Below are 13696 nucleotides of genomic sequence, written 5' to 3'. Positions count from 1 at the left end.
CAAGTGCAATGTCAACGGAGGAATTTTGAGGAAGTCAAAAAGCACTACATAGGAAGGAAATCATGTACCTGATGCAGTTCCCAGTCAAATTACGAGTCGTGGCCATCGGAAAGATGTGGCACTTCGCCACACCGAAGGAGGCCTGGGACTGGATGGATGGGTGGCAGGAAGAGGGCAAGAAAATGAACAGAGAACATAAGAACATGAAACACAGCAAAGGACACAAAACTACTGAGACACTCATTGGCAGATGCGAGGTGGATGCTTTGCATGGAGGCAGGGGGACAACCCCATATCTAACAATGCTGACAGTGGTCAGAGCCCTCCTTTCCTTCGGTTCGGGGACGGGAACAGGGTGGGCCTTGGGAGGACGATGGCAGGCCTCGAAAAATCATGAAAATGTTACTAGACCTGCAGGTCGAGTAACTTGAATAATCTACTCGACCTAACTGTAATGTACTTGACCTGGAAATGGGTCTCAATTTGTGTGATCCCAGACAAATATTGTATTTTACAGTCGCCTTTTCTTCATTCTCACATATGAGTGCACCTTTAAATATGTGAGTTCAGCATTTCTGCTGTAAAAAAAAAAATCCTATTTTGTTTGATTAAATACACTAAAAGTTTCCTCGAATGCATCCCACATATAGGGTACACATGATCCATGCATGACTTACCTCTCAGTTTACTAATAGCTTTGACATCGGGGCAGGAGTGTTTCTCAGTTTATGCGTAAACGCTCAGTTTTAATAAATATATTACTGAAGCATGATGTGGTAGAGCACTGTCATTTACAGACAGTAAATCTCTAAGAAATGTCCAAAAACCTTCCCACCAACTTGTAGCTTTACTGATAAAACTATATAGTGTATTAACAATATTCTGTTAAAATTGGGTTTCAGGTATACTGTATCATTTGCACATCACCAAGTAAAGTGTTCTGACTTTTTTCATCCAACTAAAATATTTTTTATCATACAGAAATACACAAAATGGTCTTTCACAGCTACTGAAATATATTTTGAAGTGCTTGTAAAGTTGAATTATTTATATACATTTTGTGTATTAGGAAAAACCTGATCCCAAAACCTTTCATTTCACATAGGTCAAACAGTTCACCTTACAAAATCCTGGAACTCTGCAGTCACAAGAAAAACTATTGCATTGCAAGAAGACAAACTGACTTTTGACCTCTATCTCTGAACGCAGAGCAAATGTGACAAGAATAAGATTTAAAGGCATCTTAATTGCTAATTCTGTTTCTGACTGAACAGAACATGTGTTCTTTGTACACTCCCCAGAAGGGCGATTAGGATCTAAAAATAGCTCAAACTCATAAACCGCCATAGCGAGTGGTCGAGTAGAGTTTTCGAGCCCTGGATGGGAATGAGGCAAGGTACCCAGTCATTACTGCATTAAATGACTAGCATGGTATAGTATTCAGAGACTAACAATGAGAAGTCAACGATGTGGACAGAGGTATTAACTACACCGTACAAGAGGCGATGGCATACCCAAAGAGCTGAGATGTTATAATCAGGGGCGATAGGCGCTCTGCGAGTTGGGCAGGTGGGCAGTTCAATGCTCACCATGCAGGGTTGCAGGGAGGGCAGCACGAACTGGTAATGTTTTGTTAGTTCTTAGGAATTGCAATTGTTCATACACAAGGTTCACTTACAAATGCAGGAGACAGACTCAGGATGTAGGGCCACACATAGACGACATCAGGGAAGGGAGTGGTGAGATGGCAGCAAGAGAAACAGATCTCTCAATCACTAAGGGCACACACTAACACTCAGAACTTGACTATCTGGTCTTGGAACATCAGTGGCTTGGGTAGTAGGATCAAGCGTACACTGATCTTACAACACCTGAAGCGGCATGTAGCAGATATTGTATTGTTACAGGAGCCACACCTTAAAGGGAGTTACTAGAGGGCATTGGATCGTTTCCAATTTGCATTGAAAGCGCATGCTGGTTACACAACAGATTCGAGGGGAGTTGGAATCCATTTCAAGAAATCGGTAGCCTTTACCCCTCCCCCCCCCCCCCCCAAATATGGTACAAATCCAGTGGTCGTTATGTAGCGCTAACTAGCACATGGGAACCCACCACGTTAAACCTTTGCTCAGTGTATATGCCACAGCGCTTGCAAGAAATTACCTTCTCTGAGCTGGGAGATCTGTTATTGAGGTTGCCCTATGGGACACTGATGCTGGGGGGGGGGGGGGGTGGGACCGGTGAGTGAGAAGCAAGGGGTGGGGAGGGGCCGCTGGCCTGTTTCGCAGCAGCTCTTGTACTAGTCGACATGTGGAGAGCTCATCATCCACAGACTCGTAATTACACCTATTACTCAGCAGTTCATCAGAGTCTTTCCTGCATTCACTATGTATTTACACTTGACTTGGTTTTAGCTGCCCCAAACGGCTTGGTTTGGGGCAGCTATGCGCCAGGCGAGATGGATATCTGACCGCTCACCAGTTGAGGTCCTTTTAAGGGGCCCTACAAGAGATTATATACTACCACCACACCTAGACTTATGGAACCTACATGATAGAGACATACAAGCCAAAGTGAGAAAGGGTGCAGATCTTTACTTTAAAGAAAATATAGGATCGGCGAGTACCACCTGGGAGGCGTTCAAGGCCGTGATCTGGGGACAAGCCCAGGCCCTTATAGGGGCCAAGGCTAAAGATACAAAACATGCATGCGCAAACATAGAAACAGATATTATGATACTATGAGAATAGTCAAACCACGAATGCCCCAGAGGATACAAATAAATTGCAGCTCCACCAACAAAACTTAAGAGCCTTGGCTGAAAATCAGTTGAGAGGCTATGCCATTACAACACACGCAGGCTATATGAGGTGGGAAAGAAAGCCAGCAAGCTATTTGCCTGGCTGGAAAAGAGATGCAGAACGCTCTTGGGTGTTTTTCGAATAGACAATGAGACAGTTGTCTCACACACAACAGGGAAAGCAACAGTGGAGGCCTTCACCCCATACTATGAGGGTCTCTGTGCCCTCTCAACAACAATAACACACGTGGACTGTGTCGACTTCCTGGGGAACATCCCGCTACAAGGCCTCAATTCAGACAATTGAGAATAATCGGAGGCTGATCTGTTGGAAGAGGAACTGGCGAGAGCTCCGGTCAGGTAAGGCCCCAGGCCCTGATGGCCTACCTGGAGAGATGTACAAAAGCATGGCATGCATTGCAGCCGGGCCAATGCTGAGCATGGTTCAAGAAGCCTACGAACAGGGCTGCCTGCCCACGGACCAGAGAATGATGACAATCGTGGCCCTCCATGAAAAAGGAAAATCCTCATCAATCTGCAGCTCCTGTAGACCTGTCTCCTTACTAAATGTGGAAGGAAAGGTGATAGCAAATATCCTGGCAACTAGACTCCGGAAGGTGATAACCTCACTCATTCATCTGGACCAACTGGACTCCGTGACTAGCAGAAGTACGAGCTCCCAGGGGGTTGGAGCAGAGGATATCCCTGTATGCTGATGACATAATTCTCTATGTTGTGCTTCCCTCCCATTCAATGGCTAGATTAATGCAATTATTTTGAATATTTCAGGAAAATTCAGGATATTCGATAAACTGGTCCAAATCACTGATATACCCTCTCTTGGGGCCATGCCCGGAGTTACCAAGAGACTGTGAGGCTCCATTGGTTACAGAAGGTTTTAGATATTTGGGTATCTACTTAACACACAATCCCTGTGAGTTCTTAGGTAGAAATGTGGCCTCCCAAATAGACCGACTCCGAGGGGACGTCTCAAATTGGTGCAGCTTCCCACTGACCACGATGGGGAGAGCAGTGCTTTTTAGGATGATGAGCCGGCCCCGATTCCTATATGTGAAGCAGAATACACCATTTAGTATTCCCCCAGAAGTATTTAACAACATTGAGAGTAAGGCCCGCTTACACCTGTGAAATGGGGTGACTCCTCAAATAGCACTAGCTAAATTACAAAGGAGTTTCTACGGTGGGGGCTTAGCGGTCCCAGATCTGCAGAAATAATATTGGCCTCACAGCTCTAGATAATTAATAAGTGGGAGTTTGCTGACAGACAGGACACAGCTTATAGAGTCGAAAGAGCCTTAATGGGTAGAGGTGACTATGAGGTCTTGCTTCATTATGAAACAGAGGATGATGGACCTTCTGCAACACACTCAAGCTGTAGTTTGGGCCTGGAAAGATGCAAACAACTCCTAGGGCTGGAAAGGGAGGCTCAAGGGCATGACCCCCGATTTGGCATAGCGATTTACTCAAGGAGGTGGAAGGGCTGCAAGGCTTTCAGAGATGGGAACTGATAGGAGTTGAACACGAGTGATGTTTGGAGGGGGAAGTCGCTTGTAAGTTTTAGTGACCTTCAGCTGGATTACAGCCTAGCCAAAATGGAACGCTACCCATATAGGCAGCTGGGCCATGCTCTCCAGGAGCATATAAGAGAGGGAGAGCAAATACCTGAAGCTTCCCCACTATAAGACAGGATTCTGATAGAACCTATGCCAGAAAAAAGGGACTTCATGGATATACAAAAAATTCATAAATAATTCACCCAATCTTCTGGGTGAAATCAGGGAGAAATGGGAGGAAGATATGAGCACCCTAGAAGATGAAGAATGGGACGAGGCCCTTAGGAGCAATCAAGAGATAGTATTACAGGCTTGGTTCAGACTAGTACGACTTAAAATACTTCACAGAACGTACTACATGCGGACAACCTTACACAAAATAGGCAAAACCTCTTACCACTATGTCTAAGAGGCTGCATGGAAGAAGGCACATTCTTCCACACACTTAGGGGTGCCCCGAAGATTAAGGATACTTGTCTAGGATCACTTAGGTGATGTCCCAGATCTTGGCTTTTGAAGTCCCATTAGAAGCTAAGTGGTCCTTGTTGAGGGTGTCATTGGAATCCAGGTGGGCCAAACACAAAGCGATTTAGCTACGACTGGCTGGTGGAGTGGCAAAAAGTAATATAGCCAAGGCGTGGGGCCAACCACTGGCTCCAACAGCGAAAGACTGGGAGTCAGATCTGGACTGGTGCCAGAGGGCAGAGAAGGTAATCATGAGGGCAGGGGCTGTCCCCAAAAATGGATGAAGATATGGGGAACTTGGGAAGAAAATAGGGGCTAGGAATTACTGCAAAAGTACATTATTGACCACAATGCAATATATCCATCTTAGACAGTCCTGCAATGTACCAGTGCAATGTGTAAAGAATATAACTGATGTGATGATGTCTATGTGCTATGTGAGCCTTGTTTGTTTATTTTAATAAAAAGATTTAATTAAAAAAAGAGAGAATGTGAAGCCACACCTAGACCTCTCCTTGCCAATCTCTGAAAGGGGAAGTCGCAAGGTTGTCTAGGTGCCAATTGGTTTTGTCTTGATCTCGGCTTGAGGAGCAATTTCTGCAGTTGATCCTGATGTGCCCGAGTTCCCTCGGCCACCTGCAATGCTGGTGCAAATTGAGGCTTTTATGCAGTGTATTTTTACCACTCTTATAGTTTCCTCTAGCGTGGTTCCGAGCCCCAGTGATCCAAAGGGGACCTCCAGTTAGGTTACCACCAGTCGATCCAGTGCTTAATTTGTAAATAAAAAGGTGCCGGTGCCGCTGCCCAAAGCCCTCCTCTTAAACACGCGGCTGCTGCAATTAAATGTGCGAACACAGAATACTGGGGCAGTGTAATCCTGAAGTCATCTCGGGCCTCTTCAATCCATATAAAGCCACTCGCTGCCCCCTCAGCTCACTCTGGCAGCTACTTTCTCCCTTTGTGATGCTTTTTCGTTTTTCTTTCCCTCCGTCTTTCCCTTATGTGTCTTTTGCTCGCAGCAAATGCTTGAGGCAGAAGATTAAGCCCCGGCCCTAAAAAATAAGTGCCGGTGCTCAGCACCGTAAACAACAAGCACAAATTAAGCACATAGTGGATCCTACCTTGATGCTTCTGAGCCCTTCAAACTAATCGCACGGTCTGCACCGACTCTGGTGCAGTCTTCTATTCCGAAACCTGTACTTGTCCCTTTTTCATCAACATAGATCGTGATTTAGCCAGCACTGGAGGAAGATCTGCTGCTGACTCCAATGCCTGGCCTGAGCCAAATCTTCCTCCACTGAGGTCAAGCTCTAACTCCGTACCAGCACACCCCATTCCTAAACAATCTGATCCTGTTTAATGCTTATCGGTTACCCCTAACATGGGCCCTGAATGCCGGCAGGGCGCATTGTTTGTAAATATAGTAGGAAGTGTACATTTTATGTTTTATATGCTCGGGCAGTGAATAACCTTCAAAATAGTTTTTCACTGCATCAAGGATGGCTTTCTCCTAGGAAAGCACTGGGTTACATTATAACCCATTAAAATACCTAACTTCAGTTTGGCAGTAGATAGAAAAAATATTCAGACACGTTTTAATAGGAATTTAAAGCCCAACTTAATGAGTAAGTCCGCTTTTATAGAACCATTTTGAAAATGATACTTTTAGAAAGTTGTAATTTCCTGCCTGGGCCAAATGTGCCTCTCTGCCAATATGCAGTTTCATTAAGGAGCTGAATGCAAAGGGACAGGGGTTGCCCTTCCCATGACAGGATGGCCGCCTGGGCTGTGCCCAGGAAGGTAATTAACTTCAAAGGATGCCTTCCCTGCAACTGGCAGATGTAGTTGACACTTGGACCAGTTGCCTCTGTTGTCCTGTTAGCCAGCCAGGTACATCTCTCAGTGGAAGAGAAGCTGCCCCAAGAAGTGGTTGTGAGAGGCAAAGGGGGAGAGTTTTCTCATTTCCCTGGACTCACCTCTAGGGTGGGCACAAGAGCTCTGCACAAGGAAGGAAATATTCTGCCTTCTTAGGTTTTGATACTTTGGGGCATCATTGAATTATTTGCAGTAGGGTACACAGGGACTGCTGTAAAAGTGCATAAGGTTACCCCTGATAACGTTTTCCCTATTGATTAGGATGGGCCTAGGAGTTACCCCTATCCACAAGCTAGTGCCAGGCATAAAAGTGGCACCACACGGCCACTCTCTTCAGAACATCTCTGGATCTCTGGACAGAAGAAGGTCTTATCCTGCTGTTGTGACCTGTGAGGAGAACCATAAAGCATGGCCTGCTCACACTTGTACCCAGGACTGAGAAGTGTAATCTAAGGGCCAGTTGGCGGACATCTTGGTAATCTACAGTGTCACAGAACCTGCAAGAAGCCCACTTTCCTGAACAGCCCAGTTAACCAGTCCCATCTGGACCTGGCCGAACCCTGCTGGTCTACTGTAGTTTAGTTCAAACTTTAAAAATGTAGTTAGTTGCCCTTATTAGATTGTTGTCATTTTGGTGTCATTTTGTTCATGACCATATCCTCTATTTTTATAAATTGGACTGAGAATTTTTGTTGTGTTTTGTTTTTTTAACTGCTTTGGTACTTCTAAATCCTTCACACATTTTCTTATGTTAAGCCTGTCTGCTTTGTACCATAGCTGCCAGGGTTTGAGCTCAGATTTCAGTTACTGAAATCTTTACTGGACCTAATAAATAGTGATGTTATCACTTGTGGCGGATTACCGCCCAGCACTACTGCCTTGACAGGCAGGCACAAAGGAAAGGACATTTTACCCATTCTGTCCTTCAGGACATTTTGGTTTGAGCCCACTCCTCAGACCCTTGCCTTTGGGAGGTACTGCTTTGGTATCTAGTCTAAAGGTGGGGAATCTGCGTTTAGAAGTATCCATCAGAAGAACAAGCCACTTATGTTTGCTCTTTCTCGAGGATACTCCCAACAGTAGATTCCTCACTCCCCGCCTATCTCCCTCTTCTGTGGAGTGGTCTTTTTTTGCCATCTAAAAAGATCCCCAGTTAGAGATCTGCCCACTACTTCAGTTATTTTATGCTCTGTGAACAAGGTCATGGAAAGATTCAAGCAAGAGCTGAAGTCTGTGCATCAGGGAGGTGATTAGATGTGGCTTCGCTCCATCACCTCTGGAGTGGAACAAAGCCAACACTGAGCCACCTAGTGACACACAGGAGCACTGCTGAGGAAAGTTGCAGATTTAGTCTGGGGCCTGCGGATGTTCTATAAACGTGGAATCTGTGGTTACATAAGAGTATCCACCAGAAAGGAAATTAAAGAAGGCAAATAACGTGTTCTTCTTGAAGTTAGATTTGATCCAAAAGGTTTAGGTGACGTACAGTACAGTGTCATGTATGACAGATACCATACTTTTATCTGAGTTCCCCACTTGCTCATTAATTTACATGGAGCTCTGAAAGCATTTTATTATTGTTGTTAATATATTAAACATGCTATTATTCTGTGGAAGGGTGGTACCATGTGAGATTTCTTCCATATTATCAATTTTTATGATTTTCTATTGCTGAATCTACACTCTGAGATCTGTTGTCATCATTAGAACAGTTGTAAGCAGGCACATTATAATCCATCATGCATATGCATTCATGGCCTGTTTCTTTCTGTTCTAGCATAGTGAAGCACTTAATCATGATTTTAGTGTATAAATACATGTTATTTATGAAAGTGTGCAGGCACAAAACGCTGATCGTTAAGTATATGTTAAGTAGAAGCAAAAGAATCATACCCTGATGCTGTGTGACTGTCCCAGTTTGTGTACCAGGTGGAAAGGGAGCACACTGCCTCTCATCCCAACACAGTTCACCCCATTACATGCTTATAAAAGCAGTATGCTTACTTCAAAGTTGCTGTAGTTTTTCAACAAAGTTGGTGCAGGTAGTGCTGTCATCTCTAGACATGTGTTTCTAGGTTTAGCCATTCATCAGTAGAGAGCAGAAGTAGCAGACAGCAGAGAAAATACATCTGGGGTTGCTGGTATGCTGCCCAAGTCTTCACAGGTCACAGTACCACTCCACAAGCGCACAGGTGCATCCCAGGTAAACTCAGCTCATTGACTCAAGGGAACCTTTTAAACACAAGGGGGTAGGAAGCACACTGCCTCTCATCCCAGCACAGTTCACTCAATTGCATCCTGGTATATGCAGTATGTTTATTTCAAAGTTGCTGTAGTTTTTCACAATCGTTGATGCAGGTAGTGCTGTTATTTCTAGACACTTGTTTCTGGGTGTAACCCTTCATCAGTAGAGAGCAGAAGGAGCAGAGAAAAGCCATTTTGGATTGTGGGTATGCTTTGCAAGTGTTCGTAGATTACAGTACCACACCACAGGCACACAGGTGCATCCCTGGTAGCTCGTCAGCTTATTGGCTCAAGGGAGCCTTCTAAACAAAAAAGGGGAGGGAGAATACTGCTTCTCATCCCAGCACATTTCACACCATTGCATCCTGGTAAATGCAGTCTAGTTTAAGAGAAACATCCTGATATTTTGACAGCCCAGTTCAACCATTAGCTACTGGGGATCAGCATTGGTATTTTCTCATGGCATTTTGTTGATGTTTTCAAGTTTCCCATAGAACGTTTTATTGGCAAACTGGTAAAGTCATCTTTTGAATCATGCATTTAAATAATTGGGTCTCCTTCCTGGCAGTGGCAAGGTTCCCCATAATTGTGGGGCATTGAATTGAAGCTTCCTGAGAATCTTAGTATTTCTGATGTCTACATCTTTATGCAGATTCCTCATCTTATGAGTACTACTTCCAGGCTTCAGAGTGGTCCAGAATACTTCACCCCTAACAGTAGCGTTCCAGCACTAGCTGCCACAACTCCAACTCTGTGTGACTTCATTGGAGTATATTAGGCTTAAGCCAGTGCACTGGCATTAGTTTCTGTTTTTCAAGGCTCTTCGATGTAGTCAAAAACAAACTCTTCAAATACCTCCTCAGAACTTGCAAACTTAAAGCCTCAGTTGTTGCAACTAGAAGATCTCCGTACTGGACCCCCACAATGACAGTGTGTGGTTTCTAGGCTTGGGTCGTGATGTCACAGCCTGTGAATCTTGTGTTTCTGTACACCCAAAAAAACGCCAGGGACCAGGAGGCCAAATTATTTTTGGAGACTCTCAAACAGACCTCCTCTCCCAAAGGTTAGTCATCTTCAGAGAACATTCTCCTAAGCTCTTCCCACAATAAGTGCATAGGAAATAAAAGTTCTCTTTTTCCTTGAGGAAGCAATTCTGTTCTCTGTATCAAGGCTTCGCACCGTTCTCCCAATGCCACACTCTTCCTCAACATTGGGCAAAACTCCAGCACGAAGTTCAGACCAGAGTTTTCTGGTCTTTTGGATGATCAAGTACATATCAAAGCCTTCCACCTAGCTGTTGTGGACTTTTTCATGACAGCTTTGCTACCTTCTGAGCTACTTCCCGAACGCATTTAGAACCTACAAGCTTGGTGACTCTGCCAGCTCTGACTCCTCGCAATCCTGGGCACCCACTGTGCTCTTGTTTCGGCCAAGGAGATGATGGGAAAAACATCAGTCTGGCAAAGCATAGAAGCAGGGTTTGTCTGCTTGGAGATTTTCAGTTTGGGTTCAGATGCCTCGGCTATGTAGAATAGAGGCTACAGCCGCACAGAGGACAACAAATCAGAAGCTGCTCATTTCTTTCCACTGTATAATACTGCTGCTGATATTTTCTTCAGTTTACAGAACTCCAGTGATCTGGATACGTCTCTAAAAGTTGATGTTTCCTATCTCTTTTGTCCTGGATCAGAAGAGGCCTCATCTTTTACAACCGCTGTTCATAAAGTGACAGAGGCCTTGGAGCGGACTTTGTCTTCTGCAGATATGAAGTATAACATTCTGATGTAAATATTACAATCTTCCTTCCCAATGAGTCTCTCATAAACCCTGTCATGGCTGCAGGGATAAAACGTTTTTTAGCCCATTCATCCACATGCATATTTTCAGACAACATAGGCCTCCTTCGTCTGACCCATGTTTGTTGTCCACCCACCCATCACAGTGGATAGTCATATAGTTCAGATATCATCTTTAAAACTGAACATTAATGTCTTGCCTACAGTTTCTGCAGTCAAGATACGAAAAGGCTTGATCCCTCAGGTTGCAAAGCTTTTGGCTCCAGCAGCTTGGTTTTCTTCATGGCTAATGACACTTATTTTGTTAGGCCGCTTTGTCCATGCATTATGGACATGAAGAAAGTTGTGGTTGTCAGCATGCCAGAACATATGAAGAAGCCAATCTCTGAACTGCAAGTAATGGTCTGTATACCTCAAAACATTTCCTGAAGTCTGGCTTTGGCTGTGCAGACATCTTTGCTTGGTCTACAGTTGTCATGCTGTGTTGACATGCTCTGATGCATTCCACTAGATAATAGGAATATGTCCAGGCTATGATCTTGAACGTGTTTTGAGCGGCTTATTGAAGTCTTCTTGGATCACTTCGAGCTGAAGGTCTGTAGCTCGTGCCTTAGTCCTGGCCTCCCCTACATATAAATTTCACCAGCAGTGTTGGAAGTTTCATGTCTGTTCCTAGGGCTGTGCTGTTCTAGCAACCATTACCGTCTCAGCCCATCCAAATGCCAAAACAAATGTATTACGCCTTTCGATGCAGACACAAATCTATGGGTTATATAATGAGATACACTGTTCCAAAGAAGACAAAGAAAGATAGGAAAAACACTAGGGAGTCCTAATCAATAGGAGCAAGAGTCCTCACACACCCTTCTGGAGGTGGTTGATGTCATCTTGGCAGCCAGGCGTCCCTTGACAAAAACTGTACATGGCTGTTGGCACATATTTGTGGCTTGGTGTGTTATGCTGCAGATAGACTCTCTCCAGTTCAAAGTTATCTGATTTTTTGTTGTTTGTCTTGTCTCTTTGCCCTGAGCACAGTGAAAGAATATCTTTTGTCTCTTTTGGCCTTTATAAGTCCAGCCCTCATTATTCAAATCACCTGTGGTGATGTGTTTTTTTGAAAGGTTTACATCTCTTTTCTCCCTCCCCATTTCTGATGCCACAGTGGGACCTTAACTTGTTCCTCATATATTTAATTTTCACTCTCTTTAATTCGCTCTGTGGCTTCTCACCCTCAAGAAGGTGCTCCTCGTCACCATAACATTGGCACAAGTAAGCAAGCTTCAAACTCTGAATCCGCTGCACACCTCATTCTTCCCAGACAACTGGTTCTGCAGACGCCAACTTCGTCCCTTCCAAAAGATTTGACCCCATTCCATGTCGGTCAACCCATCACCTTCCTGATGTTCTATATTACACTTCACCCCCCAGGGAAGAGGAGAAACCCCATTGTTTTGACCACAAAAAGAGAATGGAGCCTTTTCATTGACCATACCAGAGAACACTGGGTGAACAATGATCTCTTTGTGGGTTTCACTGGTGGGAAAACAGTGAAATTCCATACAAAAAAAGGACCATTTCTTGCTGGATTATGTGCTGCATTAATATCTGCTATGCATTTGCCAAGAAGGAGCCCCTGGAAGGACTACAGGTTTAATCCACCTGGGGCCAAAGATACTACCACTGTATTGGAACATGGAGAAGCTGTCCAGGACATCTGTAAGGCAGCTACATAGGGGTCATGCCATACATTCAGGAAACACTACCGTCTTGACAGCCAGGTTAGCTGAGACTGATATTTTGCCCGCTTGGTCCTGCAGGACTTTATGGTTTGAATCCATTCACAGACCCACCTCCAAATAGGTACTGCTTTACTATCTATTCAAAAGATGAGGAGTCTGAAGTATATCAGAAGAACAAGTTACTTACTTTTGGTAAAACTCTTTCAGATAGATACTCTAATTGCAGAATCCTCGCTAATGATCCCATCCTTCCCATTGAAGGAATGTGAATTGGACTCTGGCTGTTCAAAAGATCACAGGTCTAGGAATGTGCACACTGGTCAGAACCAGTTTTCTATGGGGCTCTGTGTCTTGGAGTACAGACTTGCATGAAAACTGAGGTCCAGCTGCAGGAGTAGTGCCTATATTGGCTCCCCAAGTCATTTTCTAAGTGGAATGGTGTTATTGCAGAGTCACATAGCACCACTTACCAGTGCTCAGGGGTAGTGCTGAAAACGTTTCTGAATCCAGTTTGTCGCCTTGGAAATATTCATAAGTGAGTTTAGGTAGTATGTACAAGAAAGAGAGTTATCCAAGGTAAAAAAATAAAAAAAAACTTGTTCTATTGTTAAGCATTTCTGTGCTTGGTACTTAACTAACTTTAGAAGATTACCTTTATTCCTTCAGTAAAGGACATAACTTAGGTGCAGGCAATCATCGAGAAAACCACTTACAAACAAAACTTAAGTATTGAGAACTTGTTTCATTAATGTCTCACATCTAATTTTCTTTTTCCTTAGGCTAGGAATCTGAGGCTGCAACACGAACAAGAAAAAAATAAGATCTTGTCAGAAGCACTTCAGACACTTGCCACTGAGCATCATGAGTTGGAGCAATCTCTGGTGAAAGGCTCATCCTCACCACACACTATTCTCAGTGAGGATGAATTCTATGACGCAGTCTCAGGTACGTAACTGATGCTCTTCATTAAACATTTCATAGTAGTGAGTGGCTGGTTACTCTACAACACTTGCATTTTGTGCCATAATTGTCATTTTAATTTATTTGTGATTTCTTATCACACACCACTTGCTGGTCATTTCAGAGAGGGAAAGTAAAAAAGGGCATAACAGTGGTAAAAATACATATTTTTAAATAATCGTAGTTCATGTGCTCCTATAGGTTCACAAGTTTTAATCTAGTTTGCTGATTTGCAATTTAACG

At 44.0% G+C, this 13696-nt stretch overlaps 1 protein-coding gene across 3 annotated transcripts in view; it reads left to right on the top strand.

Annotated features, from left to right (window-relative positions):
* Positions 1 to 13696, top strand: part of OSBPL1A (oxysterol binding protein like 1A) — a 1294449-nt gene that overhangs the window by 608037 nt on the left and 672716 nt on the right. For all 3 annotated transcript variants that reach the window (XM_069220031.1, XM_069220033.1, XM_069220032.1), the window contains one exon: positions 13273 to 13438. In XM_069220031.1, the coding sequence (XP_069076132.1) occupies positions 13273 to 13438 (166 nt within the window). The remainder of the gene's footprint in view (positions 1 to 13272; positions 13439 to 13696) is intronic.

The sequence above is a fragment of the Pleurodeles waltl genome, chromosome 2_2 (genome assembly GCF_031143425.1).
Source record: "Pleurodeles waltl isolate 20211129_DDA chromosome 2_2, aPleWal1.hap1.20221129, whole genome shotgun sequence".
NCBI lineage: Eukaryota > Metazoa > Chordata > Amphibia > Caudata > Salamandridae > Pleurodeles > Pleurodeles waltl.
The sequence above is the reverse complement of the archived record's forward strand: the minus strand, read 5'-3'. Positions and strand labels throughout refer to the sequence as shown.